This window comes from Trachinotus anak, unplaced genomic scaffold (assembly GCF_046630095.1).
Source record: "Trachinotus anak isolate AG129_WGS33_773 ecotype Australia unplaced genomic scaffold, CSIRO_AGI_Tana_v1 ptg000024l, whole genome shotgun sequence".
In the NCBI taxonomy this organism is placed as follows: domain Eukaryota; kingdom Metazoa; phylum Chordata; class Actinopteri; order Carangiformes; family Carangidae; genus Trachinotus; species Trachinotus anak.
In genome coordinates, this window is record NW_027273875.1 from 13,718,204 (window position 1) to 13,745,562 (window position 27,359).

The following is a 27,359-nucleotide window of genomic DNA, read 5'->3' on the forward strand; positions in this document are numbered from 1 at the left end:
TTGATGCACTTCTCTATATGATCTCCTTGCACTTATTAAATAGATGTAGTACTTAATACTCACAACAAGGTCTCCTACTGCACTGAAGCTTTAGTGATGTCCTTCACTTGTAAGTTGCTTCGGATAAAAACGTCTGCCAGAGTAAATGTAAATGTTAATGTATTGTAACCATGACAAGGTCAGGTACACCTGTTGCCGTAGGGGCCTCTATTTCAGGAGACACTGTTATGGGTTGTATCAGAGGGTTGCTGTTGTCCAGGTTGGAGGAGTCACTGTTTTTTTTTTACTGTTGTCACATTGTAAATGTGAAACTGTGAAACTGTGGTCCTGTTTATTTCTTCCTCTCAGCTGAACTTGCTCATGTTCAGTATTTGACAAGATGTCCTTCTCCCAGTTGTGTCCCAATGAGCCCTCACAGTCTTAACTGAGATCTTAAGATCTTCAGCACCAACGGAGACCAGAACCACACACCTGGGAACATCACTGCTCACTGATACTGCAGCTGTGGGACAAAGGCTAAATGCAGATTTCTAATGTGTTTTTTCATTTATGGATTATTGACTTTTCCTGTATGACAAGAGCTGTACATCTATGTGACACCATGAAACATTTGCTACTAATCCATAAGGTCATAATTATAAAAGGAGACATTTAGTCAGTACAAAATGGCTGAATCTCAATGTCCTTAAATCAAACTGATGCATGTTAATGCTCCTCTGACTTTGCTCCCAGCCACTGAACACTCTCCAAATACACAGTAGGTATTTGACAAAAGAATATGATAAATTACAACAATAATATGTTAAAGAGGCAGTTCTATGATACACCTCAAGGTGCGACCTGGACACGGCTCTCAGCTTCCAGGTCAACATACTTAGTTGGCTTTCTTTCCTGGGCTTCCTCCAACCGGGTCTCAGTAAACAAGGTCCAGTTTATTTGTGTTGCTTATGGTCTCCTGTTCTCCCCTTTCTGTGTGTGTGTGTGTGTGTGTGTGTGTGTGTGTGTGTGTGTGTCAGTCACCGGCTCCCTCTCTCCTTATGGGTTATGTGCACGTTCAGCATCACAGACAGCTTAAAAACTGAAACCAGGTCATTTTGGCTTTGGACTGAGGAGAAGCTACGCCCTCTCACCAACTGTAAATCTGCACTGAATTACACTGTGTGTGATGTATTAGCTGACATAAAGTTTAAACAATCCCCTTAAATAAAATTGACAACAAAAACAATACTGGGCCATCTGGGATGGGGGACCACAGTCCACATCCATGTCTTGATTGTAAGTGAAGTTGTCGACTGTGGCTAATATTGTGGAACAGGAATTGACTGTGAAAATGTCCCAGTAATCTTTTTTTTTTTTTTTTTTTTTTTTTTAAATCTTCAGCTGCCAGCTTTTTGGTGTGATGAGATTACACATACAGTACATATTGTGACGTCAGTGACAACCAGGAAACTTTATTTCGTCACTCTAGACGTTTCATGGTGTAGCAGTGTGTCATTTCCAGAGGGGTGAGCAAGCCAGGAATTTCGTCATTTTAGGGGCAAGGCCATTTGGCCTTCAGTGTCATAAAAATGTATAGGGCACAAAGGCCACATGTCAGGGCACAAAGGCCAATGAGTGATTTGATGCATACACAACACAATTGACATGAAAATAATAGATTACATGTTGAATACATGTTATTACGAATAATAAAAGAAATGTTTTAAGACACATGACAAAGAATGGCAATACATTTGTGAATCTCTACAGAAATGCATAAAATCCCATACATGGAAAGAATTCTGCTGGAAAATTTTTTTTTTATCTCTCCCTGTATGAAGTGAAATGTGGTTTCCAAACTGCAAACCATGTTTTTTGGAAATGTCAAAACAAAAAGAATTACTGGAGAAAAATAGACAAAGCTATACAGATGATCCTTGGATACAATTTGATTTATATATTACAATATATATTTACAATATATTATATATTTTTAATTGTTTAATTTTTTAATTATTTTATATTATGTTATATTCAATATCATACAGTCACTGCTGCTTTCCAACCTTTCCCTGCCTTCTGACGCCTATATTTCTGAGGGATGATGGTGGACTGGACTCTGTGTGTGACAGTGGGGCTGTTCTCAGATCAGTTCAGACTGCAGCACTGAGAGTCATCTCCACTTCTTCTGATTCCTCTGTCAGTCACTGCTGGATGAAGCTCTCCTCTCTGTTCCACCTCCCAGCACCTCCCTGCTGCTTCATGGACTGTGGCTCATCAGGACACACACACACACACACACACACACACACACACACACACACAGATGGAGGCTGTCACTGAGTCTCTCTGCATGAAACAAATGACAGATTGACAAGTTCAGATCAGATCTGATGGTTGGACAGTTTGATGAATGAGGACACTGTCTCTGTCCAACCGTGAGGCTGTCAGCTGTAATGGGCTTTATTTCCTGTACACATGAACACAGCAATAACAGTCGTCTTCACAACAACTCAGACACGTGATCACAACAAGCTTCTGGCTGCTCTGATTGGCTGACTGTTGTCTCTCTCTCTCTCTGTCTGTCCAATCCTGAAGCCTGTCCCCGTTCTCCTCTCACAGCTTCACTGAAGAGGTTGGAGGTTTACAGGAAACACTGGATCTTTGCTCTAATACTAAATGTGTTTAGTACAATGCTGCTGAGAGCAGCATGGACTGACCCCAGCCCTCTACTGACCTCAGAGTCTCCAGTCTACAGTCTGGACTCTCCACGAGACCACGGAGATCCTTCAGGTCTGAATCCTGCAGGTTGTTTTCACTCAGGTCCAGGTGTCTCAGATGGGAGGGGTTGGACTTCACAGCTGAGATCAGAGAAGCACAGCTGATCTCTGACAAACTGCACCCACTCAATCTGAATAAAGAATAAATGATTTAGACAAAATGGTTGACACTGATGTGTCCTGATCAGTGATATTTGTCTAAAATGAGTAGAGTGACTTTGTCCTTCTCTTATTGTGGATCATCATCAGTGTCAGTACAACACTGTCAACACAACAGTTTTGTCTGTTGTGTTAAATATGAAAACACACACAATTTTATCAAACAGACTTCAGTCCTGACAATTCACTGACATCTACTGAAAAAAGAAGATTGTTTCCTCAGTTTCTTTGTACAAATATTAGTTGTGAGGATCTTCTGTATGTTGTTGTGATAAAAATGAATCAACTTTAACAACCAACACTGGACATTTTCTCCAGTGGATTTAGAAAACATGAGTCCTCTGACTGAGGGAAATACGAGTGTGTGAGCTGTGAAGGTTGAACTGAAGTGAACAGACATTATTCATGACAAGTGACTGAAACAAGCTGAAACTGAAGAATCATTCTCAGTCTGAGAGAAGAACAACTGGAAACATGAGACAACTATTTACAATGTCATTCATTCATTCACAGTCATATACAGTCGCAGGAGATCTAAAACAGTGAACTGACCTCAGAGTCTCCAGTCTACAGTCTGGACTCTCCAGAAAACCACACAGATTCTTGACTCCTGAATCCTGCAGGTCGTTTCCACTCAGGTCCAGTTCTCTCAGATGGGAGGGGTTGGACTTCAGAGCTGAGACCAGAGAAGCACAGCTGATCTCTGACAAACTGCACCAACTCAGTCTGAAAAAATAAATGATTTGATTTTAGGGGACAAAGTTCCTTCTTGAAACCACAAAGTAAAAACATCTCTCATTAATATTAATGACAACATGCTGCTGCTTCAATAAAAACGTAGTGACTCCACTCCTTTAACTCTGCCAGCTCCACCTGTGGCTCCATCTATACAAACTCATGTTGTGCAGATTCCACTAGACAACAAACATGTCAGGCTCAAGTTTGGAGACATCAGAAAAATGTATATAAATATATATTAAATTCACTAGTTTCTGGAATGGCAGAGACACAGACACCTGGTGACTGAGATCAAATATTTAACCAGTGGCATGCTGCCAGGGAAAGCAAGGCAAGCAGTGCTTGCCCAATTAAAACTAAAAATAGACATCAATGAGAACAACACTGAAGTTGAAGGGTCACCTCTCCTTACATTAGATCTTAGGACAGCTTTCTGTCCCATAAAGGGTCTGATGCATGTTTGCATTCATCATGTAATTTACTGTCCCCTTGTGGTGGCAGCAGGGTATTGTCTCTGCAGCTCGTTTGACTTCCAGCTGTTGCAGCTATATTTTCTGCTATTTTCATGGGTGTGACCGTGTCCTGTTCACAAAGGCTGGAGCTTGGTGAGCGGAGAGCGGCAGCTTAATTTGGAGGATTGTGAATGCATAATTCTGGTTTCTTTGACTGATGATTAGCCAAAGTGTGATAGGCAAGCTGTCTTTGGCTCAGCTTATAGTGTGCTGTGATCAGTTGTGATATTGCATAAACATGTGCATATCATGCAGACTTGTGTGGAAACTGAACCTGTGAATTAAGCGTTAAGAAGCAGCAGTAGCATGAAAAGAGCAAATTACACTGATATCATCTCTGAGCAAGATCTGCAGTAAATTTGAGAAGTTTGAGAAAGAATATTGTTAGAGAGAGAGAGAGAGAGAGAGAGAGATTTAGGCTGTTTGTCAGTAAATAAAAGCTACGACTCCTCAAGAATGAAATTCCTGTATCTCTGAGCTTCAACTACAGTCCAGACGATGAGCCAGGAAAATTACACTACACAACACTGAGGCTGTAAAATACAGGATTCTACATTATCACTGTGTCATTGTCAGTTCATGATAAATATGTTGATTACCATAGGTGAGATTTTTAGACATTTTTCCTCAGTACTGCACATTTGATATGTTTAGTGTCAATTCAGAAGAGTAATCCTTAAACTTGTTCAGACAGGAAGGAGAAAGATGAAGATGTCCAGACAGAGAGCAGCAAGTTGGCAGAGAGAGACTTTCAGCACAGGAAAGACTGGCAGCACAAAATCATGAGACAAGTTCTGTCTGTAAAAGTCACTGCATGCCATTGTATTTAACACAGTATTTAAAGAGTTGAAAGAACCTGTTGCTATGACAACTTGAGTTTGCATATTTGAGTCAGTACAAGCATCAAACAGCCTTATACAAGTGTTGGGACCATCCACTATTGATTATATAATTATTATGTTATTGTCTGACAGATCAAATGTGTTACTGTTATTTAAAAAGTCATGAGGTGAAACTTGAAGAGGAACAGTCACTGGACTAAAACCAGAGATGAAGAAAGCAGACTTATAACTTTCACATCACATTCATCTCAGCACAGAAATAAAGCATGAAGTCTGACCTCAGAGTCTCCAGTCTACAGTCTGGACTCTCCAGAAAACCACACAGATTCTTGACTCCTGAATCCTGCAGGTTGTTTTCATTCAGGTCCAGGTGTCTCAGATGGGAGGGGTTGGACTTCAGTGCTGAGACCACAGAAGCACAGCTCACCTCTGACATCCAACAACTCCCCAATCTGAATAAAGAATAAATGATGTAGATAAAATGATTGATAATCAATCAGATATGTCATAATCAATTATCTTTGTCTAAAATGAGTAGAGTGGCTTTGTCCTTATTTTATTCTACACACATCATCCAAATGTCAGTACAACATTCATACAGCTGTTGATGTGAACACAGGTTGATCAGCTGCTGCTGACCTCAGTTCAGTCTGTAATCAGAGGAGAGTTAGAGGATTAATGTCTGTTTAGTCTGTTCCCTCTCTGACACTACAGACATCAGCACAGAAAAAAAAGACTGATGACGTGAACAAACAGTGAGAACTCAGTCACACTGTTAATGACAAACATGGTGGAGCAGCTCTAGTGTTCCAAAGTCAACCAAACAACTGCACAATGTCACATTTACAAGAGGAGGGAAAATATTTATCTCTGTCCACATCTTTAAATAAGAACTTGTGTTCCCGCCTCAGCCACTGGCCCTGCTTTGTTCTGGTTTGTGTTGCAGTCTGAAGGTCTGTGGCTTCATTTGATTCTGCAGTGCTGACATGAACACAGAACAACAGCTGCAATATTGCAGTGTTGGTTAAAGAGAGCTGCAGCTTTGACCATATTCAAATCAGCAGCAGCAGCAGCACAAGATCTGTGAGATCGTTGCAGTTCAATTCTCATCAAATTTCTGATTTTAAGATCAAACTCTGCAAATTCTCTTCTGCTCTGAATCACAAACACTGTGACTGCGGAGTGGGACTCTTAATTTTACTGGAAGATTAAGAGTCCCAGCTGTTAATAACACAAAAAGAGATGCAGCAGCTAATACAAGCATAGGGCTGTCCAAAAACTAGCACCCCTGCTTAGCATTGCAGCTGCCGGTCTTTACTGGATGTTGAAAATATCTGTTATTGCGGAACATTTCTCTGCTTCCTCCTCCTGTATTTGTTCTTTTTAATTCCAGCCTTCTCTGCTCCACCTTTCTCTGCTGCTGCTGCTTTAAACCAATGTGAACAGTGAACACATATGTTCCATGGAAAACACCAACACTTCTCTGATAACTCTGTACCCGCCCTACTTCGTAGCAGTTATTGACCATTAACTGACCAATTACAGTTCAAGGCACATCAGGGTTGTACCACCTGGGAAGGGGCTGCTCATTTTAACCCCTACTGCAAATATAGACTTGGTAGTGTCTGGGAAAGACAAGAGGCTGCGGGGTACAGATCAGGCTGCCAGATGGTGCAGAGCAAGGTAGACAACTTGTATAAAATGCAGTATTGTTATTCTACACAATAATCAGTTCGACACTAGCCCGACAACGACCCCCTGGGGATTCTCCCGACCCTTCCCATTACCACTTTGCTACTGGTCTCATCTTCCTTCTTTCTCTTCACTGACTGATGTTTTTTCCTCACACAGAAAGCCTGAAAATGTACCAACCAATGAAAAACTGGAACTTCAAAGGTTTGAACTTAATATAAAACTACAACAGCTCCAGTCAATGAACTGACCGCAGAGTCTCCAGTCTACAGTTTGGACACTCCAGTCCAGCAGACAGCAGTTTCACTCCCGAATCCTTCACGTCCCAGTTTTCACTCAGGTCCAAGTCTCTCAGATGGGAGGGGTTGGACTTCAGAGCTGAGGCCACAACTTCATAGTGAGTCTCTGAGAGTTCACAATTAACAAGTCTGTGATGAGAGAAAATAAAATGTGTTAGAATAAAATCAGACAATTTGTAAGAAAATACACTGACTGCATGTGATGAGAAAAGGTGATGTGATGAACATCTGCTGGTTCATCTGTTCCTTCTTCAGGGGTCCTGGTTGGTATTTCATATTGGGCATCTTGGTCGAAGCCTCCTCTGCTCCAGAGCCAACCACCCCTCACCTGTTCCTGAGTTGATCTCCCTTGCTGACACAATGCCTGTTCCAGCAATGGGGGTCCCACTCGACATTACATCTGTTTCTGCGTCGACCGCCCTGGCTGACACATTGCCTACTCCAGCATTGGGGGTCCTGGTCGAGGTCTCGTCTGCTCGTGAGTTGAATGCCCTGGCTGACACATCAGCTGTTCCAAATCAGACTGGGGACAGGCAGTGTCATTTGAACCAATATATTCTATTATTTCCCTGATAGACACCATGAGTGGAGCCAAAAGACCAGGGAATTTTTAAAAATGTCGCGAGAAGATTTCATTCTTCGAGGAACACTTGGGCACTGCCGTGGGAGAGACCAGGAGTGGATGTGGGATCCTGTTGGTTGAAAATGTTGAGGTAGTTTTCATGCCAGTGCAGATGCTGGAGGACAGGAATGATGTGCTCAATGGAAGGGGTTCTGGAAACGCTTCGGGCTGTTGCATTGTGAACCAGTTAGACCAGAGAGGATAGAGTTACAGTAATCGATAAGGGATATGACAAAGGAATGTACCAGAATAGCACTGCTGTGGGTTTTAAATGATTGATAATGTGTAGATGGAAAAATGCAGCCCAGGTGATGTTATTGTCGTGTGCTTCGAAGTGCAAGGTGCTGTCAAGAATGACACCCAGACTCTTAACCTGGGGTGAAGGAGGAAATGTGACATTGTCGATGAGTAAGGAGAAACTGTCAAGTTTGGTTAGAGTGGATTTGGCACCAACAAGGAGAACCTCAGTTTTATTGCTGTTGAGTTTGAGAAAGTTATAGGACAACCAGGATTTAATTTCCAACAGGCATTTCGACGGGGAAGGGGCTGGAAGGGTAGAATTAGGCTTCGCGGTCAAGCAGAGCTGGATGTCATCAGCAAAACAGTGGAACTGTATACCATATTTCCTAAAAATCTGTCCAAGGTGGAGAAGGTAGATGAGAAATAGAAGGGGGACTAAGAATGGGGAGGAATGCGATCTGAAATTCTTTAACTGAACAAAGTGAGTGTGACCAAATAGATAGGATTTAAATCAATTAAGAGGAGTACCAGTATTGTCAACAGATGATAACCTCTCTAGGAGAATGTTATGAGAAATTGTGTCGAAGTCCAAGCTTAAGTCAAGTAATACAAGGATGGTTAACAGCCTGGAATCAGCTGCCATCAGCAGGTCATTGGTGAATTTGACCATGGTTGTTTCTGTGCTATGAAATGGGTGGAATCAAGACTGAAATTCTTCGAAATGATAGCTATCTGTAAGGTGCGAGTTAACCTGAACAATGACCATTTTTTCAAGTATTTTAGAAAGGAAAGGCAGATTTGAGATGGGAGGATAGTTATTCAGATTGATGGGGTCTGCACCAGGCTTTTTCAGAATAGAGTTATTGCAGCTGTTTTGAGAGATGATGGTACAAGACCAGTGGGGAGAGTGGAGTGTACAACATCAGTTATTACAGAGGAGAGGGAGGTTAGACAGGTTTTCACCAGGTGAGTAGGAAGGGGATCTGACTGGCAGGTAGAGGGTTTAGATTTTTGAATAAAACCAGAGATTTCAGTGACAGTTGGAAATTTGAAGCTAGCAAAAGGAGAAGTTGCACGAAACTGGGTAAAGTGAACTTCATAACATACTTCCAGAAGAAGTCAGTTGCTGGTGGATGGTTTCAATTTTGGCATTAAAGAAGTTCATGAAAGTGTTACATTGAGCAGTGCAGTACATGTCAGGTGGAAGAGTATCAGGTGGCCGAAGGATATTATTTACTGTGGAGAATAATTGTTCACTTTTGCAGTGGAGGGAGCGTCTTTATAGAGATGTATGTGATCATCATACATGCTCTTATGAACAACAAAACCAGTTTTTGCATGGAGGCATTCCAGGCAGCGGCCTTTGCTCTTAGGTTGGCGTAATTCAGGGGTATACCAGGGAGCAGAGTAGGTAAAGAAAACAGTCTGGGTTCTTAAGGGAGCAACGGCATCTAGGAAGCCTATAGTCAATCATTGTAGTGGAAGACCAGTGCACCTGGGGTAGATAAGTTGCCTTTTTTAAGGAGAACGTCAATTCCAGCAGAGAAAGCACATAAATTGATATTCTTAATGTTACGAAAAGAGATTGTACGTGGTGGGTTTGGACAGCAACAGATAAGATCAAGAATATTACATTTGGAGTGATTAAGAAAATCTGTAAATTGCTGTAAACGAATGAAATTAAATAAAATCCCTTGTGAGGGAGCTATTACATTGTCATGTGTATATTAAAATCACCCAGCAGGACAATATTAGAAGACATGGAACACAGAGAAGCAGCAAAGACAGAAGGCTTAGGCAGTCAGTAAACAGTTACAGGTATAGCGGAAGTAGGACCATTAATTTGTATGACCAGCAACTCAAATGCAACTGACAACATCACAGATATAGGATATACTTTCCACTTCTCGTTGTGCAGTATCACAAGAACACTGCCCCTACAAGTGGCACGGGGTTGACAGATGTAAACAAACCCAGGAGGAATAGTTTGAGCTGTGAAAAATTGTTCAGTTGTTGCCAGGTCTCTGTCAAACACAGAAAGTCAAACTTATGATCCCATAGTAGGTCGTACAGTGGAGGACCTTTGTTGGTAAGTGAGTGGATGTAGAATAGTCCAAAGGCAAGAGTATTTTTGCCGGCACTAGCCGACCTGGCTAGGCTATCTAGCACCCTGTGAACAACATTCCGTCCAGGTTTCCTTGAGAGTCAGGAACCAGAGGACTAAAAGGATCGTATTGACTTGGTGTCATCAAAGTTGTTTGGACAGGACCTACAGTGGATATATTTTCGATGAGGATGACAAAGAATATCCAGGTGAGAGTACAGTCCTGATGGTGGTTCGGAGGGGTGGAATCGATGCGTATTAGAGTATCAATGCCACTGGATGGAATATGAGAAGCAGGGTACTCCAAGGTAACGTAATCAACAGAAGCAGCATGTTAATCTGCGTCGTTACCAGTAGTGAAGAGGTGGAAACAATGAGATGATGGAGGCAAGGAAGCTAGCAGCCAGATATGACAAAAGGAGTTTTACAGTCCACAAAACCAACAGATCATTAGTTAGATTAAAATCAAACAAACAATCTCTGGCAAGTGTAGACAAAGTAAACTACTATCCATTTGACTAAAAGAACAGTAGAGAAACTAATTGACCAGACGGTGCCAGCGTTCACTCAACCCACTGTTATTAAAACCAGAATTTTTCCCCATCTAACTCCTTTTCTTTTTCTGCATTTTGGGTTCTTAAAATCCTTCATGTGACACATTTTGATGCTCACAGCATTTACAACAAAAAAAACCCACAACTAACCTTTGATTTTTTTCAATGTAAAACTAGATTAGCAGTTGAGTCAGATTCAGATAAACATTCATTTATTCTCATTCTTAATCTACTGATTGATTAACTGGTTGACTCACCGAGCCCTTCTGCAGTTTCTCACAGCTGGGATCAGTCTCCTTCGTCCTTCCTCTGATGTCATGTACTTGTTCAGGTCCAACTCATCCAGAACCTCCTCTGACATCTGCAGCATGTAGGCCAGAGCTGAGCAGTGGATCACAGAGAGTTTCTTCACTGATCTGGTCTCTGACCTCAGGCACTCTTGGATCTCCTGATGAATTGAGTGGTCATTCATCTCCATCAGACAGTGAAAGATGTTGATGCTTCTGTCAGGAGAGAGATAATCACTGTTCATCTTTTTCAGGTTGTTGATGGCTCTCTGGATGGTTTCCGGACTGTTCTCTGTCTGACCCAGCAGACCTCCTAAGAGTCTCTGGTTGGACTGAAGAGAGAGGCCATGAAGGAAGCGAACAAACAGGTCCAGGTGACCATTTTTACTGTCAAGGGATTTCTCCATGGCTGCCCTCAGGAAGTCCTCCAGGACCCTTGTCTTCCTGTTGGTGTAACAGTGGAACATGTAGACTGCAGCCAGAAATTCTTGAATGCTCAGGTGAACAAAGCAGTAGACTGTTTTCTGGAGGATCACGCTCTCTCTTTTGAAGATTTCAGTACAGAGCCCTGAGTACACAGAGGCCTCTGTGACATCAAGACCACACTGCTTCAGGTCTCCTTGGTAGAACATGGTGTTTCCTTTCTCCAGATGTTCAAACGCCAGCCTCCCCAGCTTCAAAAGAACTTCCCTGTCAGCCTCCATCAGCTCCTGTGGACTCGTCTCATGTCCCTCATCATACTTGAGCTTCCTCCTCTTTGTCTGAACCAGCAGGAAGTGTGAGAACAGGTCAGTCAGGGTCTGGGGTAGCTCTCCTCTCTGCTCTGTAGTCAACATGTGCTCCAGAACTGTAGCAGTGACCCAGCAGAAGACTGGGACTTGACACATGATGTTGAGGCTCCTGGACTTCTTGATGTGTGAGATGATTCTGCTGGACAGGTCTTCATCACTGGATCTCCTCCTGAAGTACTCGTCCTTCTGGGCATCAGTAAAGCCTCGTACTTCTGTTACCCTGTCAACACATGTAGGAGGGATCTGATTGGCTGCTGCAGGTCTGGAGGTTATCCAGATGAGAGCCAAGGGAAGCAGATTCCCCTGGATGAGGTTTGTCAGCAACAGGTTGACTGATGATGTCTTAGTGACATCAGACACAACCTCCCTGTTGGTGAAATCCAGTGAAAGTCTGCTTTCATCCAGGCCGTCCAAGATGAACAGAACTTTACAGACAGCCAGCTGCTCTGCTGTGACCTTCTGTAATGTTGGATGGAAAACATGGAGCAGCCTGAGAAGACTGTACTGCTCCTCTCTGATCAGGTTCAGCTCCCTGAACGAAAGCAGAACCAGCAGACTGACATCTTGGTTCTCCAAGCCCTCTGCCCAGTCCAGAGTGAACTTCTGCACTGAGAAGGTTTTTCCAATGCCAGCAACACCATTGGTCAGAACAACTCTGATGGGTCTCTGTTGGTCTGGTAAGGCTTTAAAGATGTCGTGGCACTTGATTGGAGCGTCATGGAGGGTCTTCATCTTGGAAGCTGTCTCCAGCTGCCTCACCTCATGTTGGGTATTAACGTCTTCACTCTGTCCCTCTGTGATGTACAGCTCAGTGTAGATCCTGTTGAAGAGGGTCCCACTTCCTGTTCCATCAGTTCCTTCAGTCACACGTTCACATCTGCTCCTCAGGCTGATCTTATGTTGATCTAAAACCTCCTGCAGACCACTATCTGCTGAAAGAGAAGAGACAATATCAGACTGAAGAACGAGAATCTAAGAATCTGCTGATTATTATTATTATTATTTTATTTTTAAGACAAGTAAAGAAAACTTTTTAATGTTGTGGTATTTATAATCCTCTTAAATGTCAATGCTGTGTGACATAACAATTGACACAGAAAAGAATAGGTCTTGGTTTCAGAAATGACGACATCAGCAGACAGATGTTCAGTCTCACTTTGTACAGTGCTGGTCTGACTGGATGTCTGCAGTCGAGGGCTTGTTCTGAGTCTTTTTCCACACTGGGGACAGGCGGGGTCTCCTGAAGAGCCAGACTGGTCGCAGAAGCACTGTCTGCAGAACCGGTGTCCACAGCTGGTAGAGACTGGATCCTTCAGGACGTCCTGACACGTAGCACAGCAGGACAGCTGCTCCTCCACAGAGACACCACTCCTCTTCCTCTCTCTGTGAAGACATTTCTTTATCACTAACATGTCACAGTCACAGGTCCACATCTCTGTTCTGATTGGCTGCCTCAAGAGAGTGGGCCTTCTGTAACAGGAGCCGGCCTGAGGGCAGACACCAGAGAGAGAGAGAAAGTAGTGGAGGATGAGTGGAGAGTAGTGAGCTGAATGAAAACCTGGTCCTGAAGAGGTCTGGTTTCTGTCTGTGTTTATTTGTTAACCTACATGAACTAAAGCAAACGCTAAGCTCAGGTCTTGACTGGTGACACATGAAGAACTGCTCCTCCCATGTGAAGACACTGGATTTATTTCCTGATTGCTCTCAGCGATGGGTTCTTGTAAAGGTCTCCTCCTGAGAGCCGTTCTCCCAGACTCTCAGACTGACTTTCATTGAGTTATTTAGTCGACTTATTTATTAGATTCCTCACATGTGGGATGATGTTCAGGCTCTGTAGTCCTTACATAAAGCTGCATTTCCTGCTTCACAACAGTGGGGTCATATTAAATCGTGACTACAAATGATGACAAAGCTATAATCCACAGGTTTAATCCAGTTTGTAAGACTTGAATGTGTCTGCTCTTCTTCTCCATATGTATTCTTTCTCTTGAGTTTAGTTTCATTGAGGTTCAGGACTGTGTTTTATTGTGACAACAGCAAACACCACATGCTGCTGCAGGCTTCATCTGACCATGACACAACTTATCTGACAGACACAGTGGACAAACACACAGTTTGTCAGAGTTACATCTGCACACATATCAGTGATGGTAAAGACAGTCTTGTGTGTAATTAAAGGATCATTCTGGTGTTATTCTACATTTTTGTTCTTGACAACAAACCCCATGAAAACAACAGTGTGTCGGCTTGTCTCTCAACACTTTGTGAATTCCCTCTTCTGTCTTTGGCTCTCACCTCTGAGCTCATTGGTTCCTTCTGAAGACTTAGGGCATATCTTAACCAGCAAGACCACTTTTGTTAGTTTAACAGTGGGAAAAACAGTTGCAGCACTAAGCCCAAGGTTCAAAAAGGCTGTAATCAATCATATGGTTTACATGCAGTAAACCAATCAGAGAACTCTCTGCTACCTCCTTTTTGTGTGTGTGTGTGTGTGTGTGTGTGTCCTGTACCATAGGCAAGCAGTATGAGCTGTCTGGATGCCTTGTGTTGTTGGGGCAGATTAACTCTGCGAAGGAGGAGGATGGGATACTGTGGCATATTTTAACTTTATTAAGACAACCGGACCGCATCAGGAATGAGAGTGGACAGGAAGAGTAAAACAGAGAGAATATGAGGAAAAAGAAAAAGGGGGTGGAGAGACACACACACAAAAAAAAACAACAACTACAACAACAATAACAGCAAAACAACCACAGTAACATTAACAATAACTAACCATATCCACATTTATAGTTGCTCTATAATCATTAATCATGAGGACGAACTCTGTATGTGTATGTATGTATGAGGGGAGGGGTAGGTGTGTGTGTGTGTGTGTGTGTGTGTGTGTGTGTGTGTGTGTGTGTGTGTGTGTGTGTGTTTATGTGTACCGATTTGTCATTGGATGTGGTGGGTAGGTGATGTGGGGGCCGCAGTAACACGGTTCCCCCAGACCAAAGTTTTTGTTCCCTCAGTTTAATATTTTACAGCCTCAGCTGAAAATGAATAATAAATGTTAGGCACAAGGTGGTAGGTACACAGACTGTGTGGATATCAACGTGGGCAATTTCAATTCAATTCAATTTTATTTGTATAGCACCAAATCATCATATACATTATCTCAAGGCACTTTACAGGGTAAGGTAGAGACCTCACTTTATTATAGAGATAACCCCAACAGTTCCCACAAAGAGCAAGAACTTGGTGACAGGGGGGAAGAAAAACTCCCTTTAACAGAAAGAAACCTCCAACAGAACCAGGCTCAGGGTGGGCGGCTGTCTGCCTTGAAAGGTTGGGTTTAAGAGGAGAAAGAGGGGGTGGGGGGGAGGAGAGAGGGAAATGAAAGCGATAGAGCAGGGGTCGACAAGTAAGTCTGGCCTCAGGCCGTTTTATTCCTAACCCATTACATGGCAGCCAGAACATAATCAAAGGCTAATTTTAAAACTTAAATTTACTTTATTGTGTGGCCACAGTCACATAGGCTACATACATTTGACTGATTCATTGAACTGGTGATATTTTTTTTCATATCACATTATATGTCCGCTATTTCAGAGGTCTATCAAGCAAGCGACAGAACCTTTGGAACTTATTGTCAGATTTTTTCATAATAAAAGCTAAAAGCTTGTTTTAACTATAGAATTTCAGAAAAAAAATTAATATTCTTGTGCTTTTATTTTGTGGAAAAAATTGCTCAAGAGGAAGTGATTCTGTGGGTAACTGTTATCACTATGATGGAGATCTATTGTAGAACCAGGCGATGCGCGCTGCGCCTGATGTGACACGGTTGTGTCTATCATTCACTCTCAAGGTGGATAAAAGTATAATAAGCATCTTCATTAGCTACATCTTAATGGGAGACTGTCAGTTCAATATTATAAAAAGAAAAAAAAAAAAAATCAGACTATCAAATTATCAAAACAATCTGGCGTGTCAGATATTATTACTACTATTCAGCGCACAACCAGAAGCAAGCTGCGGGTAGCACATGAGGGAGGTAGGCCCACCTGTAGCGCTTAGCCTACTCCTGTTTGAATATTTGCTAATAAGCGCAGACATATTGATTCTAGAACAGATCAAACGGTAAATCATTTCAGCTAAAGTTATTTCCATCTCAATTGTTTTTTGGATTTTTCTTTGATAGTGGGATTTTTTGTTTTTTAAAAAGATACCGGATTCGGCCCATCAGTTGATGATCACTGCCATAGAGAGACCAGGAGCAACTGTATATACTATAGGTAAGTGTGTTATCAATAATAATAATAACAACAACAACAACAACAACAACAACAACAACAGTGGTAGTTGAGAGAGAGAAGCCATTGCTAACTGTTGTAGTGGTAGATCTGGATCCTGCTGCACCAGAAACAGATACCTGCAGAATGAGGACAAAGAGGGACAGAGAGGAGAAGCACAAACTACGGGAGAGAAAAAATGCAGTGCATCATGGGAATCCCCCAGCAGTCTAGCTCTATAGCAGCATAACTAAGGGTTCAGGACATACCCGAGCCAGCCCTCACTATAAGCTTTATCAAAGAGGACAGTTTTTAGCCTGATCTTAAAGCTAGAGAGGGTGTCTGCCTCCCGAACCCACAGTGGGAGCTGGTTCCACAGGAGAGGAGTCTGACAGCTGAAGACTTTGCCCCCCATTCTGCTCTTAGAAGCTCTAGGAACCACAAGTAGACCCTGTTTAGAGAGCAACACTGTATCTCTAAGATACGATGACATGTGACCATTAATGGCTTTGTAGGTGAGGAGGAGGACTTTGAATTCTATTCTGGATTTTACAGGGAGCCAATGCAGAGAGGCTAACACAAGAGAGATGTGATCTTGTTTCCTAGTTCCTATCAGTACTCGTGCTGCAGCATTTTGGATCAGCTGGAGGCTTTTCACTGAGTTACTGGGACATCCTGCTAATTAAGAATTACAGTAGTCCTGTCGAGAGACCCCAAGGTTTCTGACTGTGGCACTGGAGGCCAAGGTAATGCCATTTAGAGTAAGTATATTATCAGATCATGTATTTCTGGACAATTCTGGACAGTACATCTGAGTCAGCTGTTGGGGAGGAGATGGTGATTTTTTTAGATAGATATATAGATAGATGCAATTTTATTTGTGAAGAAGCCATAAACTCATTACAACTGAGGGCTAAAGGAATAGATGGCTCAATAGAGCTATGACTGTCTGTCAGCCTGGCTACAGTGCTGAACAGAAACCTGGGATTGTTCTTGTTTTCATCTATTAATAATGAATAATAGGTTCTGGCTTTATGGAGGCTTTTTTTTAATATGTCCAAGCCTTTTGAAATTCTTCCAGATTAGTAGAACGCAACTTTTTTTCTAGCTTTCTTGAACTTTGCTTTAGAGCACGTGTTTCTGAGTTGTATCACGGAGCTAGCCTCCTCTGACTCACTACCTTCTTTCTCAGAGTGGCCACAGTATCTAGTGTTCATCAAGGTCATCAACTTGTGTGGATTCGAAGTTAGCTGTCCTTTACTGTATTGACACATGGCACTGGACTAAACACCAATGGGATTCTTTCTTTAAATTTGCTAACAGTATTGTCACCTGCTACAATGGATTTTTTCCCAAATGCTGTATAATCCATAACTAAGAATTCAAATGTTAAAAGAAAATGGTCAGATAAAAGAGAGTTTTGGGGAGATATGGTTAGGGTGTTGAGGGTATGGTTAAAGCAGTGAGTGGGTTTATTTACATGTTGAAAAAAGCCAATTGAGTCTTATAGTGAGTTAAATGCATGACTGAGGCTGTCATTTTCAACATTTACATGAATGTTAAAATCACCCACTATAATGACTTTATCTGTGCTGAGAACTAACTCAGATAAAATGCCTGAGAGCTGTTTCCCAGCTTGAGTGTGCAAGACTAAGAATGAGGGTTTCAAATGAGTTATGATTAAGTTTAGGTTTAATTAATAAACTGGAGAGAAAAATGGCTGCCCCCCCGCCTCCTTGGCCTGTGCGTCAGAATGTGAAAATTAATGAGAGGGGGATGCTGATTCATTCAGACTAACATATTATTCCTGCTGCAGCCAGGTTTCAGTCAGACAGATTAGATCGACATAATGATCAATTATCAGATCACTGACTAATAGGGATTTAGATGAGAGTGATCTGATATTTAATAATCCATTTAATTATCCTGTTATTTGGTTCTGTTATAGTAGTGTTAATAGTTGTGTTAATTTTTATTAGGTTTTCATGTATAACTCCTCTTTAGTTTATTTTTGATTTAGAACACTAGAGAGAACACTATGGAGCCCGATATTGTTTTTGCGTAAGTACACACCGACTCCACATTAATCTTATTGACCTCTGATTAGCATAATCAGGTGTCATTACTGCAGTCAGTCATACTATATTTACACTTATCCTTAGCAAGCAGTTTTAAAGTTGACTCAATGTCGCCCGCTCTGACCCCAAGACTGCATTTGACCATGGTGTCTCTGACTTCACGTTTTTCAGAACAGAGCTGCCAATAAGCAGAGTTTGTTTCCCAGCGGGTGTGTCGCTGAGGGGGGAGAACCTATTAGAAACGTGAACAGGTTGGTGGTGAACCGCGGGCTTTTGCTTAGGACTAAGCATCTTCTTGTTACGAACAGTCACCCAGCCGCCCTGGCCTCCCGGCTGCTCAGGAACTGCTGAGGGGAGAGTAGGAGCTACAGAAGGAGCTACACTGGTTCGGTCCACACCAGCTACTGGGGGCTGGCTAACTAGAGCAGCTAACAATGTGGTTTCCACAGTGCGGAGCCGGGATTCCAATTCACTGAGCCTTGCCTCCATAACTGCGAACACAACTACAACTACATTTATTACACGTACCATTACCACTAAAGGAGGCAGAGGGGTAATTAAACATGAAGCACACCGAGCAAGAGAGAACAGGAGAAGGAGAGGGAGAGAGAGAAGCCATTGCTAACTGCTAAGCTAAAGTAGCTAACAGATCTGAATAGCGTGTTAACAGCTGTGGTTTAACGAATAAGTCGCTACAAAAAGGAGGGAGCTGAGAGTGATCGAGCAGAACTAGTGCACGTTGTAGTGTACAGCAGATAATCAGCAGCTGTACTGAACAAAAAAACAAACAGCCAAGACAGCTCAATTGAGACAGCAGCAACACACACAACATCAACACCAGTATAAAATATTAAAGTTATAATCTGTAACTTCCACAATAAAATATCTAAAAACACCTGGACCTCTGTTCTATATGTTGTTGAGTTGTGTTCTTACACCATCACAAATGTTTCCTTCAATTCTCAAACAGAAATCTGTGATTATAATTGTGGTAACGCTCCATTTCATTGGTCGCCTGTCGATGACATCATATCCCCTATGGGCAAGTGTCAGTGTTGTGGTTCCCCTGAATGTTTTTCCAGTTTATCCTGTTTTAAGCCACATTTTAAGACTTTTTACACCTTGGTCATTTTTAACTATATATTTCAAAAAGGTGAAGATTTTAGTCATCAGACATCTGGATTTAAGTTATCAGAGAAATAAGCAGGCAAACGGCAGCTCAGGTCCCATTCCCTCATGGATGTCCATGCATCAACTCTGAGATGTCCAGTGCCCACAAAAGAGCGTCAGCGAATCACTGATTTCTGAAGTGAAACTGCTTCATTCGTCGTTTCTTTTAATCCCTTGGTCTGTTTGTCATGGAAAGGAGGCGCCTCTGCTGATCAGCTGCTGGTAAAAACCTCCTGAATGCCTGGTTCATTAGTTAGCAGTTAGTTAATTAGATTAGCAGTCTTAGCTCACAACCCTTCCCTGATGTCCTGTGTCTGCCGTACAGCGTCGGTGAATCACTGACTTTAAATGTGAAACTGTTCAGTGTTTTTACTGCCTCTAATCAGCTGGTCTGTTTGTTGTGGCGAGGAGGAGACCTCTGTGGAGAAAACTTTTTTTTGATTCACTGGTTGTTTTTTTTTCTGGCCTGGGTTGTGTACATTTTTTTCTGTCATTAAATACATCTTTTCCACTTATCCCGTCTTTTTGTCTGCATCTGGGTCCTGCTTTCTTCCTAACCTTGACAGAATCCAAACCAGGAGAAGCTGACGGCAACAACTCCCATGATCCCATGCTACATCATGACGTCACCATTGTTTTAATTGAGAGACCCTAAGAGGCAGAAATTACATACTGTGCTTTTAATGTTGAATCTAAATATTAAATGTTAAATCTAAATATTGGTGAAACTAAATATTCAACTAATCAGCAAACCTGCCGGTCAGCAGAGGTACCAGGTACAAGCTGAACGGATGAGCCGGCTCCACCGGTCCAGTGGGTCCTCACATCGAAAACGTTGGAGTAAATATTCAAAAAGGTATCATTTGGATAAACTGACCACATATTATAAACCTAAACAGTTATGTTCTCACCTGAAAAATATGAAAACTTAGTAAATTGATATGAAAACAGTCCTAGGATCAAAATTGTAAGAGCTTTGAGCCTAGATTGACTGCGGATTACATTGGATTGAGCTTTTATTTCTGTACTTCTTCTAACCACCAGTGTGAATTTGCATATTAGCCAAATATTAAGTTTCAGCAATGTTTACATTTAATATTTAGATGTTTAGGTTTAGAATGAACATTAACATCATATTATTTTTATTTTTAAAAAAGGTTCACCAATTGTGGTCAAATGTTAATTTCAGTATGAGCCACTTTACAATTGGTGCCTCTATTACATAGAGCCTGAAATCTTTCTAAACAAATATCTAGTTTGATTTTTAAAAGGCTCCGTAATTTCCTCAAACAGCTGCTGACTGTATTTTGATCAAACTAATAGAGTGAAGAGTAGAGTGAAGTTCTGACATGTGAAGCTCATCATTCAGGCTTTAAAATGATCTTGCAAAGCGTTGTAAACTTAGATCCCAGCTCATCCAGGTTCACCAACACACTGCTCTCTTCTTCTGTGGCTGCTCCTCTGCTCCACCACAGCCCTTTAAATTCTGACATCTTTAAATCTCTGTCATGTTCATCAGCTGCAGCAGAAATATGCACAAGTCTAAATGTTGGGATCATTTTACAAGAAACAAACCACCTCAGCAGTCAGTATTAATACACTGATAAATCAGAAGAACCAGAGAAGATATTTTCTGCAACACTACAGCAGCTGTTACAGGAAGTGACATCACTGCAGGAGTTCAACATACTAAACACTGTTACTGAGATAGTTTGGAGGTTCACAGGTATGTAGCAGGTCTCTTACTGTGAGTCTGATGGTCCGGGGTTACTGAAGTCTATCAGTCTTCCTTTGGACGAGTCACTCCTGCAGCTGGGACAGCTGCGTCCTGGAGACTCTGCTCTGTCCTCTTCCTCCACACGATCACTCATCTTCAGGACTTCAGTCAGTCTGAGAGGGAAACCAGTAACACTGACCGTGAGCTCACACTAACAAGAGTCAGGACAAACAAGCTGTTCAAGAGACACCACCAAGTGTACAGGAAAATAAAGTAGTGGAGTCAAACGGTTGATTGTGACAGAGAGACAGGAAGTACCACAACTTATGTTGTTCCCTCCTCTTCTGTGTGGACAGAAGTTCACTGAGACTCTTCCTCTACAGTCCACAGGGACAAACTGACTCGGAGACTTTGGCAGCAAAAAAATAACGTTGTGGTACTCACCTGCCTAATCCTTCGGCTTCCTTGTCACATGACTCTGTGGCCCTGTTCAGACCTTTTTACACTGAACAAAAATATAAATGCAACACTTTTGTTTTTGCTCCCATTTTTCATGAGATGAACTCAAAGATCTAAAACGTTTTCTATATACACAAAATAACCATTTCTCTCAAATATTGTTCACAAATCTGTCTAAATCTGTGATAGTGAGCACTTCTCCTTTGCAGAGATGAGCCATCCCACCTCACAGGTGTGGCACATCCAGATGCTGAGTAGACAGCATGATTACTGCACAGGTGTGCCTTAGGCTGGCCACAATAAAAGGCCACTCTGAAACGTGCAGTTTTATCACACAGCACAATGCCACAGATGTCACAAGTTTTGAGGGAGCGTGCACTTGGCATGCTGACAGCAGGAATGTCCACCAGAGCTGTTGCCCGTGAATTGAATGTTCATTTCTCTACCATAAGCCGTCTCCAAAGGCGTTTCAGAGAATTTGGCAGTACATCCAACCGGCCTCACAACCGCAGACCACGTGTAACCACACCAGCCCGAGTCTTCATCTCATGAAAAATGGGAGCAAAAACAAAAGTGTTGCATTTATATTTTTGTTCAGTGTATTATCAGACCTGGACGCCGCTCAGCCTTGCAGCCAAAAACTTTTACAAAGATTAAAACCCCATGGCTTAAAAATGTAGAACAGAAAGATTGATATTTGGCTGTGTGCACAGCTGGAGGTGTCCTGTTGGAAGTTTTACAGGCCTCTCTTTTACTATTGCGCTCTATGGGAAAAATGCTTTTTGGGCCACAGGGGATTTTTCGCTGCAATACCACGAGTGGCCACTGGAAACAATGGCTGCGAGGCTGAGCGGCGTCCAGGTCTGATGACACATGCATGGTTTGAACACGTTTAACAAGACACCTCCAGCTGTGCACACAGTCAAATAATAATCTTTCTACATATTCTGATAATACATCCATGGACCCAGACCACCTGGTCTGAGAGACTGGAGATCGGATCTGAAAGGCGTCCTGAATGCGCCCTGGGCAGGTTCACGCCTGTACTTACAGATGCTAATACCGGGTCTGAACGGGGTCTGCGACAGTAAAATAAGAACAATGTTGCCTTGACACTCACCTGCCTCAGCCATCAGCTCCTCTCCCTCGGCCACATCGAGTTAAAATGGAGTCCGAGCTCACTGAACACTTTCGGTTTCTCCTCAGCTTCCTTACAAGAAACCACATGACCCCCCCCCCCCGTGTGTGTTTGTGTTAAAAAAAAGTTTTACACGTTCCAGCATCATTTATAAAAATAAAAAAACACAGACTCTACCTTAATAAAAAATTAAATCAAAAACATAAAAACATAAAATTATAAAAACATAAAAACAGAGCCGTTTTTTGTTTTATTTGCGGGGGGGCACGAACATCAAATATGAAGAAACAGTCAAATTCTGGTAACAGGGAAGTTAAGGTTAATGAATACGCGCAAACACACTGTGTGGTCCTTCCCATATAGTGCTGTCAACAGTGACCTCTGCCCTCTGTCTCTTTGCGGCTCAGTTTGACCCTCATGTCCTGGTGCAGCGCTGCGGTTCTGCAGCTCTGTTGTTACCATGACAATCATTAAGACACACTGTCAACAACATGGTAGCAGTCGTAGCTTTTCCTCTCATCTGACAGACTGTGTTACTCCCTCAGCCAGGTTACTGTCGAGCTCCTGTCTCAGACATGGCTGACAACAGAAATGATAGTCTCCGCTCTGCATGGCCTAATTGTGCAGCAGATAACTGTAATAATCTTTCAAATGTACCAAAAGTGGTATGTTTATCCCTCCGGCCCATCCAAATAGCCACTTGAAATTTCTGGCTGCCATTTTCTAAGGTGGCTGCAATTTCCAGCATATGACGCATATTTTACCACAGAATTTTACGCACAGGACAGGTTTCATGTTTTTGACTCTGAGGATGTAAGGTAACGACTCTTAAATTTATTCAGAGCTTTATTTGAACAATTTCTAATATATAATGTGAAAAATTAGGCACAAAACACAATGTAATAAAACCATTTATCACGAACAATGAACCAAAAGTTGTGTAGGAGTTGATCATCTACTTAGTTTATTCGACCCGTAAGTCAGCAATGCTAACTCACTAGTCTGTAATCTGGATGAAACAGCGTTTCAGGTTCACATCTGAGCAAAAGACGAGAGAGAAGAAGTGAAATGACACAAGATCTATTTAGTTGTACAACCACAAAGATCCCTCTGTACTTCTTCTGTCCCTCAGGAGCAGTGCAGCAACCTGGGGGCCAACCTGGCCTCAGTCATCAACCCCAGAGAGTACAGCTTCCTCTGGCAGATCGCACAGTCAGCTGCTCAGAGCATGGCATGGCTGAGAGGCTTCAACCAGCAGGTCTTCATTGAAAAGATCAGTCCAGACCCTGATCAAGCCCTGCACCTGGTCCAAAGAGGAATAGACTTATACAGGATGGATATGAGGATCAAAGACGAGACTTCCTTACACTCATGTTCTTTGTCTCTCAGGTCCAGTGCATGTGGATTGACCTTGAAGGTTTCTATTATACCAGCTGGTAGTCCCCCTCCACCTCCAGCAGCTACCCCTGCATGTACTTACACGCCACCAGTAAGTCACGTCCTCAGTCACTTCGCACACCCAGCACAGAAACAACACACTCCTGCTTGCTTTGGCTGGACAGATACATCAGCTCCACTTTATTGACCTGTTTTCTCACGGCTGGTGAGAAAACAGGCTGGTTTTCCGAAGAGGGCAACATCAGACATATTTATTATAAGTTATCATCCTCTCAAAAGACAAGTTCAGCTTTTACATATGTAAAAACAGCTGCGTGAGGTGTCAGCAGTTTATGCGGATCTCTGTCTTGGTCAGAGACATTTCTGTTCTCATACTGTGTGTCTTGATGAGCGTAGATCACAGTAAACATGACACTGACTTGTACTTAAGGGGCAGGGAGCAAAAGGTCACGTCACACTCTTTTATGGCGTGAGTGCTGATTAATTCAGCTTTCTGTAGAAAAAGATAAAATAAATGCTGTTGCCATGGATACCGTGGTTTATCATTTGTTCAGATTTGGTGTTAATGTTGTTTTTTTTTCTCCTTTATAATCCAACTTCAGATGGTGGGGGTGACAGCCAGTGGGGCTCTGCTTATCACTTCATCTGCTCCAAGAACCCATTCAGCTGTTAGCATACATGCTAAACATCTGGAGCCTTGGGATGGATAAATTGGGATTATCTTTCTGTTTCAGTTTTTTCTGTTGTTCACTGTGTGTTCTTAAAATGATCAAGTGCTCAGTGACTTTTGTACCAAAGTATTTCTGTGTGTGATTGTGTAACTAGAACATTTTCCTAATAAAGTTGAAGTTGAAAGTCAAACTACCTGCTCACCAGGCTTGTGTCACAGCAGTTCAAATACTGTCATGTTAATAGATCAGAGCGAACACTGTCATCCTTGGCTTTGGTGCTATGAAGCAGTACACTCAATCAGAGAGAATAAAAATGTTTCTTTATTATGTTACTAACAACAACTGGTGTGTTTGTGTGCCTCTAACCCCTGATAGACATTGTCCACACATTGTTAAATGGATATTGAAAAATGGTCGTGGTGATCGAAGTCAGATCACAGAGACAACGGTAACGTTACCAGCACCAAGTGTTGATAAAGACTGCAGCCAAAGTTAGCCAAACTGTCTCAAGTCTACTACCACCTGCTCCCTCCTGCCGCCTGACTCACCCCCACCCCCTGATCCACAACTTCCAGATGACCTCGGTAAAGAGGAAGCTGTGCAGGTGTCTAAATAAATACCCAATACCCGTCTATACGGTGTTGCCTATAATCATGTAAATGTCATGTCTGATAAACTGCAAATGGTTCTTTGGCTTTGATTGTTTTGCTGCAAGATTTAAGTTTCACATAGACATTACTTTGGTAGAACCACAGACGGACAGAGAGTTATGTGTATGTTTACATTATGACTGTTTAATCCAGATAAAAGCAGCTGTAGACCTCTATGAACTGGACGATTATCAGTTTTTAGTGCATGACAATCACTTTTAAATGTCCACACTGGTGCACCCTACTGATTTCAGATGGACCCAAAGTCATTCTGATGTGGAACAGGGTCTGACTGACTTCCTCGACATTTCTACAGGTTGATGAGAGATTTCTCATTGAATGGTAGAGTTTTGTCGTCTAAACCTGAGGGAATTCCCAGATCTGACGATGGACCCTTGTCCTTGTCCATGTCTAATGTAACATGCAAAAGAATAGGTAAGATTTTGTTTAATTTAATTTGGTTTGCTAATACTTGTAGTAAAGAATTCAGGACTTTTACTTACAAAGAATTATTTCGTTTTTTTTTTTAATCAAATGATATCAATATTTCTTCCATGACTATATATGTATATAATTGGTCTAAATGCACAGATGTACACTATAGGCAGCTTTATAATGTGTGTTTTCATAAACATGAAATATTATGACCTGATAATCTGTAAAGATATATCATTCTTTTCTGTCCTCAGTCATCCAGGTCATAGCACTTAAAATGTATTATTCTTATTACTTTGCAGGAACTCCATCATGGGGTTAGGGTTATCATGCTAAATAAATTTGTAAAATGTATTTTCTAACTGTAAAATCTCCAAAACACATTGATATCTGCAGCTGTCGCTTCACTGTAGTTTATGCAAGACTTGGATATCATATTGTCCATATGCTTCAGCTATAAATGATACAAACTATCACATAGAAAACTTCAGAGTTCATGTGTTGACATAGAAACAAATAAATGTAATAAAATGTAAGTGTATTTAAAATTCACTAAAATACAAAATGTGCAATTCTTAATGAATAAAACGTAGCAATTTTTACAAGCACAGCTCGATCAACATGATCCTGCAGTGACCTCTAGTGGTCAACGTGTTAAACATCACCCAGTTATTAGTTTTTTTTTTCAAAGAGCTATTTCAACTCAGTGCAGAGGAGCGTGACAACGTTCTTCATACAGCTGCTTGTGTTTCATCAAACATTGACCTTGGTGGTGATGATCTTGTTGCAGACATCCCACTGACAGTCATCAAGACTTATCACAGGTTCACAGGCCGCCTCACAGTGGGAGTGTGAGGTCTTGCTCACATGTAAACTTCCCCCTTCCTTCATTAACCTGCTGCAGACCAACTGTGGCAGTGAAGAACACACAGTGTGTTTGTGATCGCTGCTTTGAGCAGTGGTGTGTGGGTAAATGAGAGGCATCAGCTTCCCTTTTTTCTCTCCACAGGGAGGTCAAAGGTCAAGACTCACTTCAATAAGCAAGATGCTCTTAGTGACTCTGTCTTAAAAAGGTGACCTTTATGAGCCTGTTTACACTGACACTATAAATAAACCTGGTTTGAGTCAGGATATCTCATAGGCCAGGAGCTTAACTACTTTTTCTGTAGTCTGAGGAGCTTAAGTCAGTGTTAATTCACCACAGACTGCAACAGTGGACTGGTTGGGTGAATTGTGTGATAATGTCTAAAAGTTACTGTGTCATCACACTGAAATAAGGCTGTTATGGAGAACTGCTCACAGGCTTTTAGAGAGAGAAGTGATGATGTATGAGTTTATCACAGTGATTGTCAGGAAGAAACATTCTTATCTTTTACTCATGTAGTAGCAGCAATACAGCAGAGTGAAATACTGAAAATACAGATGAAAGTCCTGTTTTCAAACTCTTACTTCAATAAAAGTACAATAAAAGTATAATCAACTAAATGAGCATCAAAAGTACAGATAAAACTTATTACCCAAAAATGCCCTCTGTTGTGTTTTATTAATAACTTATTTTATTAATCATCATTGTTGCATTAATATCTGAGCAGCAGATCAGTTGTATTTAGTTGTTGTAGGAGCTCTTGTTGAGTTTTCTTGTGAACAAACATGTTTGTCATGTTTACATTCAGTGTTTCTTACCAAAATACGTGTGTATGCACTAGATCTAACAAATATGTTGAATGTAGTTCCTCATTTAAAAAAAAAGAGTAAAGCCAACTTTTAAAA

General features: G+C 41.8%; 1 protein-coding gene and 1 long non-coding RNA gene across 5 annotated transcripts; one reads left to right on the forward strand and one right to left on the reverse strand.

The window, feature by feature from the left end:
- Nucleotides 1–1,634: 1,634 nt before the first annotated feature.
- LOC139607447 (protein NLRC3-like) lies at nt 1,635–22,533 on the reverse strand. Of its 4 annotated transcripts, none has more exons than XM_071460303.1 (9): nt 22,418–22,532; nt 20,868–21,011; nt 12,756–12,982; nt 10,779–12,528; nt 6,954–7,130; nt 5,289–5,462; nt 3,471–3,644; nt 2,717–2,890; nt 1,635–2,252 (listed from the first exon to the last, which is right to left on the reverse strand). In XM_071460303.1, exons 2-9 carry the CDS (start codon nt 20,990–20,992, stop codon nt 2,240–2,242), a joined length of 2,814 nt encoding a protein of 937 aa, XP_071316404.1. In that variant the 5' UTR covers nt 20,993–21,011; nt 22,418–22,532; the 3' UTR covers nt 1,635–2,239. The 4 variants fall into 4 exon arrangements, with proteins under 4 accessions (XP_071316404.1, XP_071316402.1, XP_071316406.1 ...); XM_071460301.1 differs by having other exon boundaries at nt 10,779–12,531; XM_071460302.1 differs by lacking the exon at nt 1,635–2,252 and adding an exon at nt 2,280–2,328 and having other exon boundaries at nt 10,779–12,531; nt 22,418–22,533.
- Nucleotides 22,534–22,550: 17 nt separating this feature from the next.
- On the forward strand, nt 22,551–24,688 carry LOC139607450 (uncharacterized). The gene is made up of 4 exons (XR_011684859.1): nt 22,551–23,253; nt 23,568–23,693; nt 23,825–23,924; nt 24,436–24,688. It is a non-coding gene; the product is annotated as an uncharacterized lncRNA (long non-coding RNA).
- The last annotated feature ends 2,671 nt before the right edge of the window (nt 24,689–27,359 follow it).

Bases quoted from the DNA above. Each gene is read 5' to 3' on its own strand.
- LOC139607447 (XM_071460301.1), bottom strand. From the start codon at position 20,992: ATGAGTGATCGTGTGGAGGAAGAGGACAGAGCAGAGTCTCCAGGACGC. The intron at 12,532-12,755 runs GTGAGACTGAAC...CTTCTCTTTCAG, and splicing joins TCAGACCAGCACTGTACAAA to CAGATAGTGGTCTGCAGGAG. The intron at 3,645-5,288 runs GTCAGACTTCAT...TTATTTTTTCAG, and splicing joins TGTAGACTGGAGACTCTGAG to ACTGAGTTGGTGCAGTTTGT.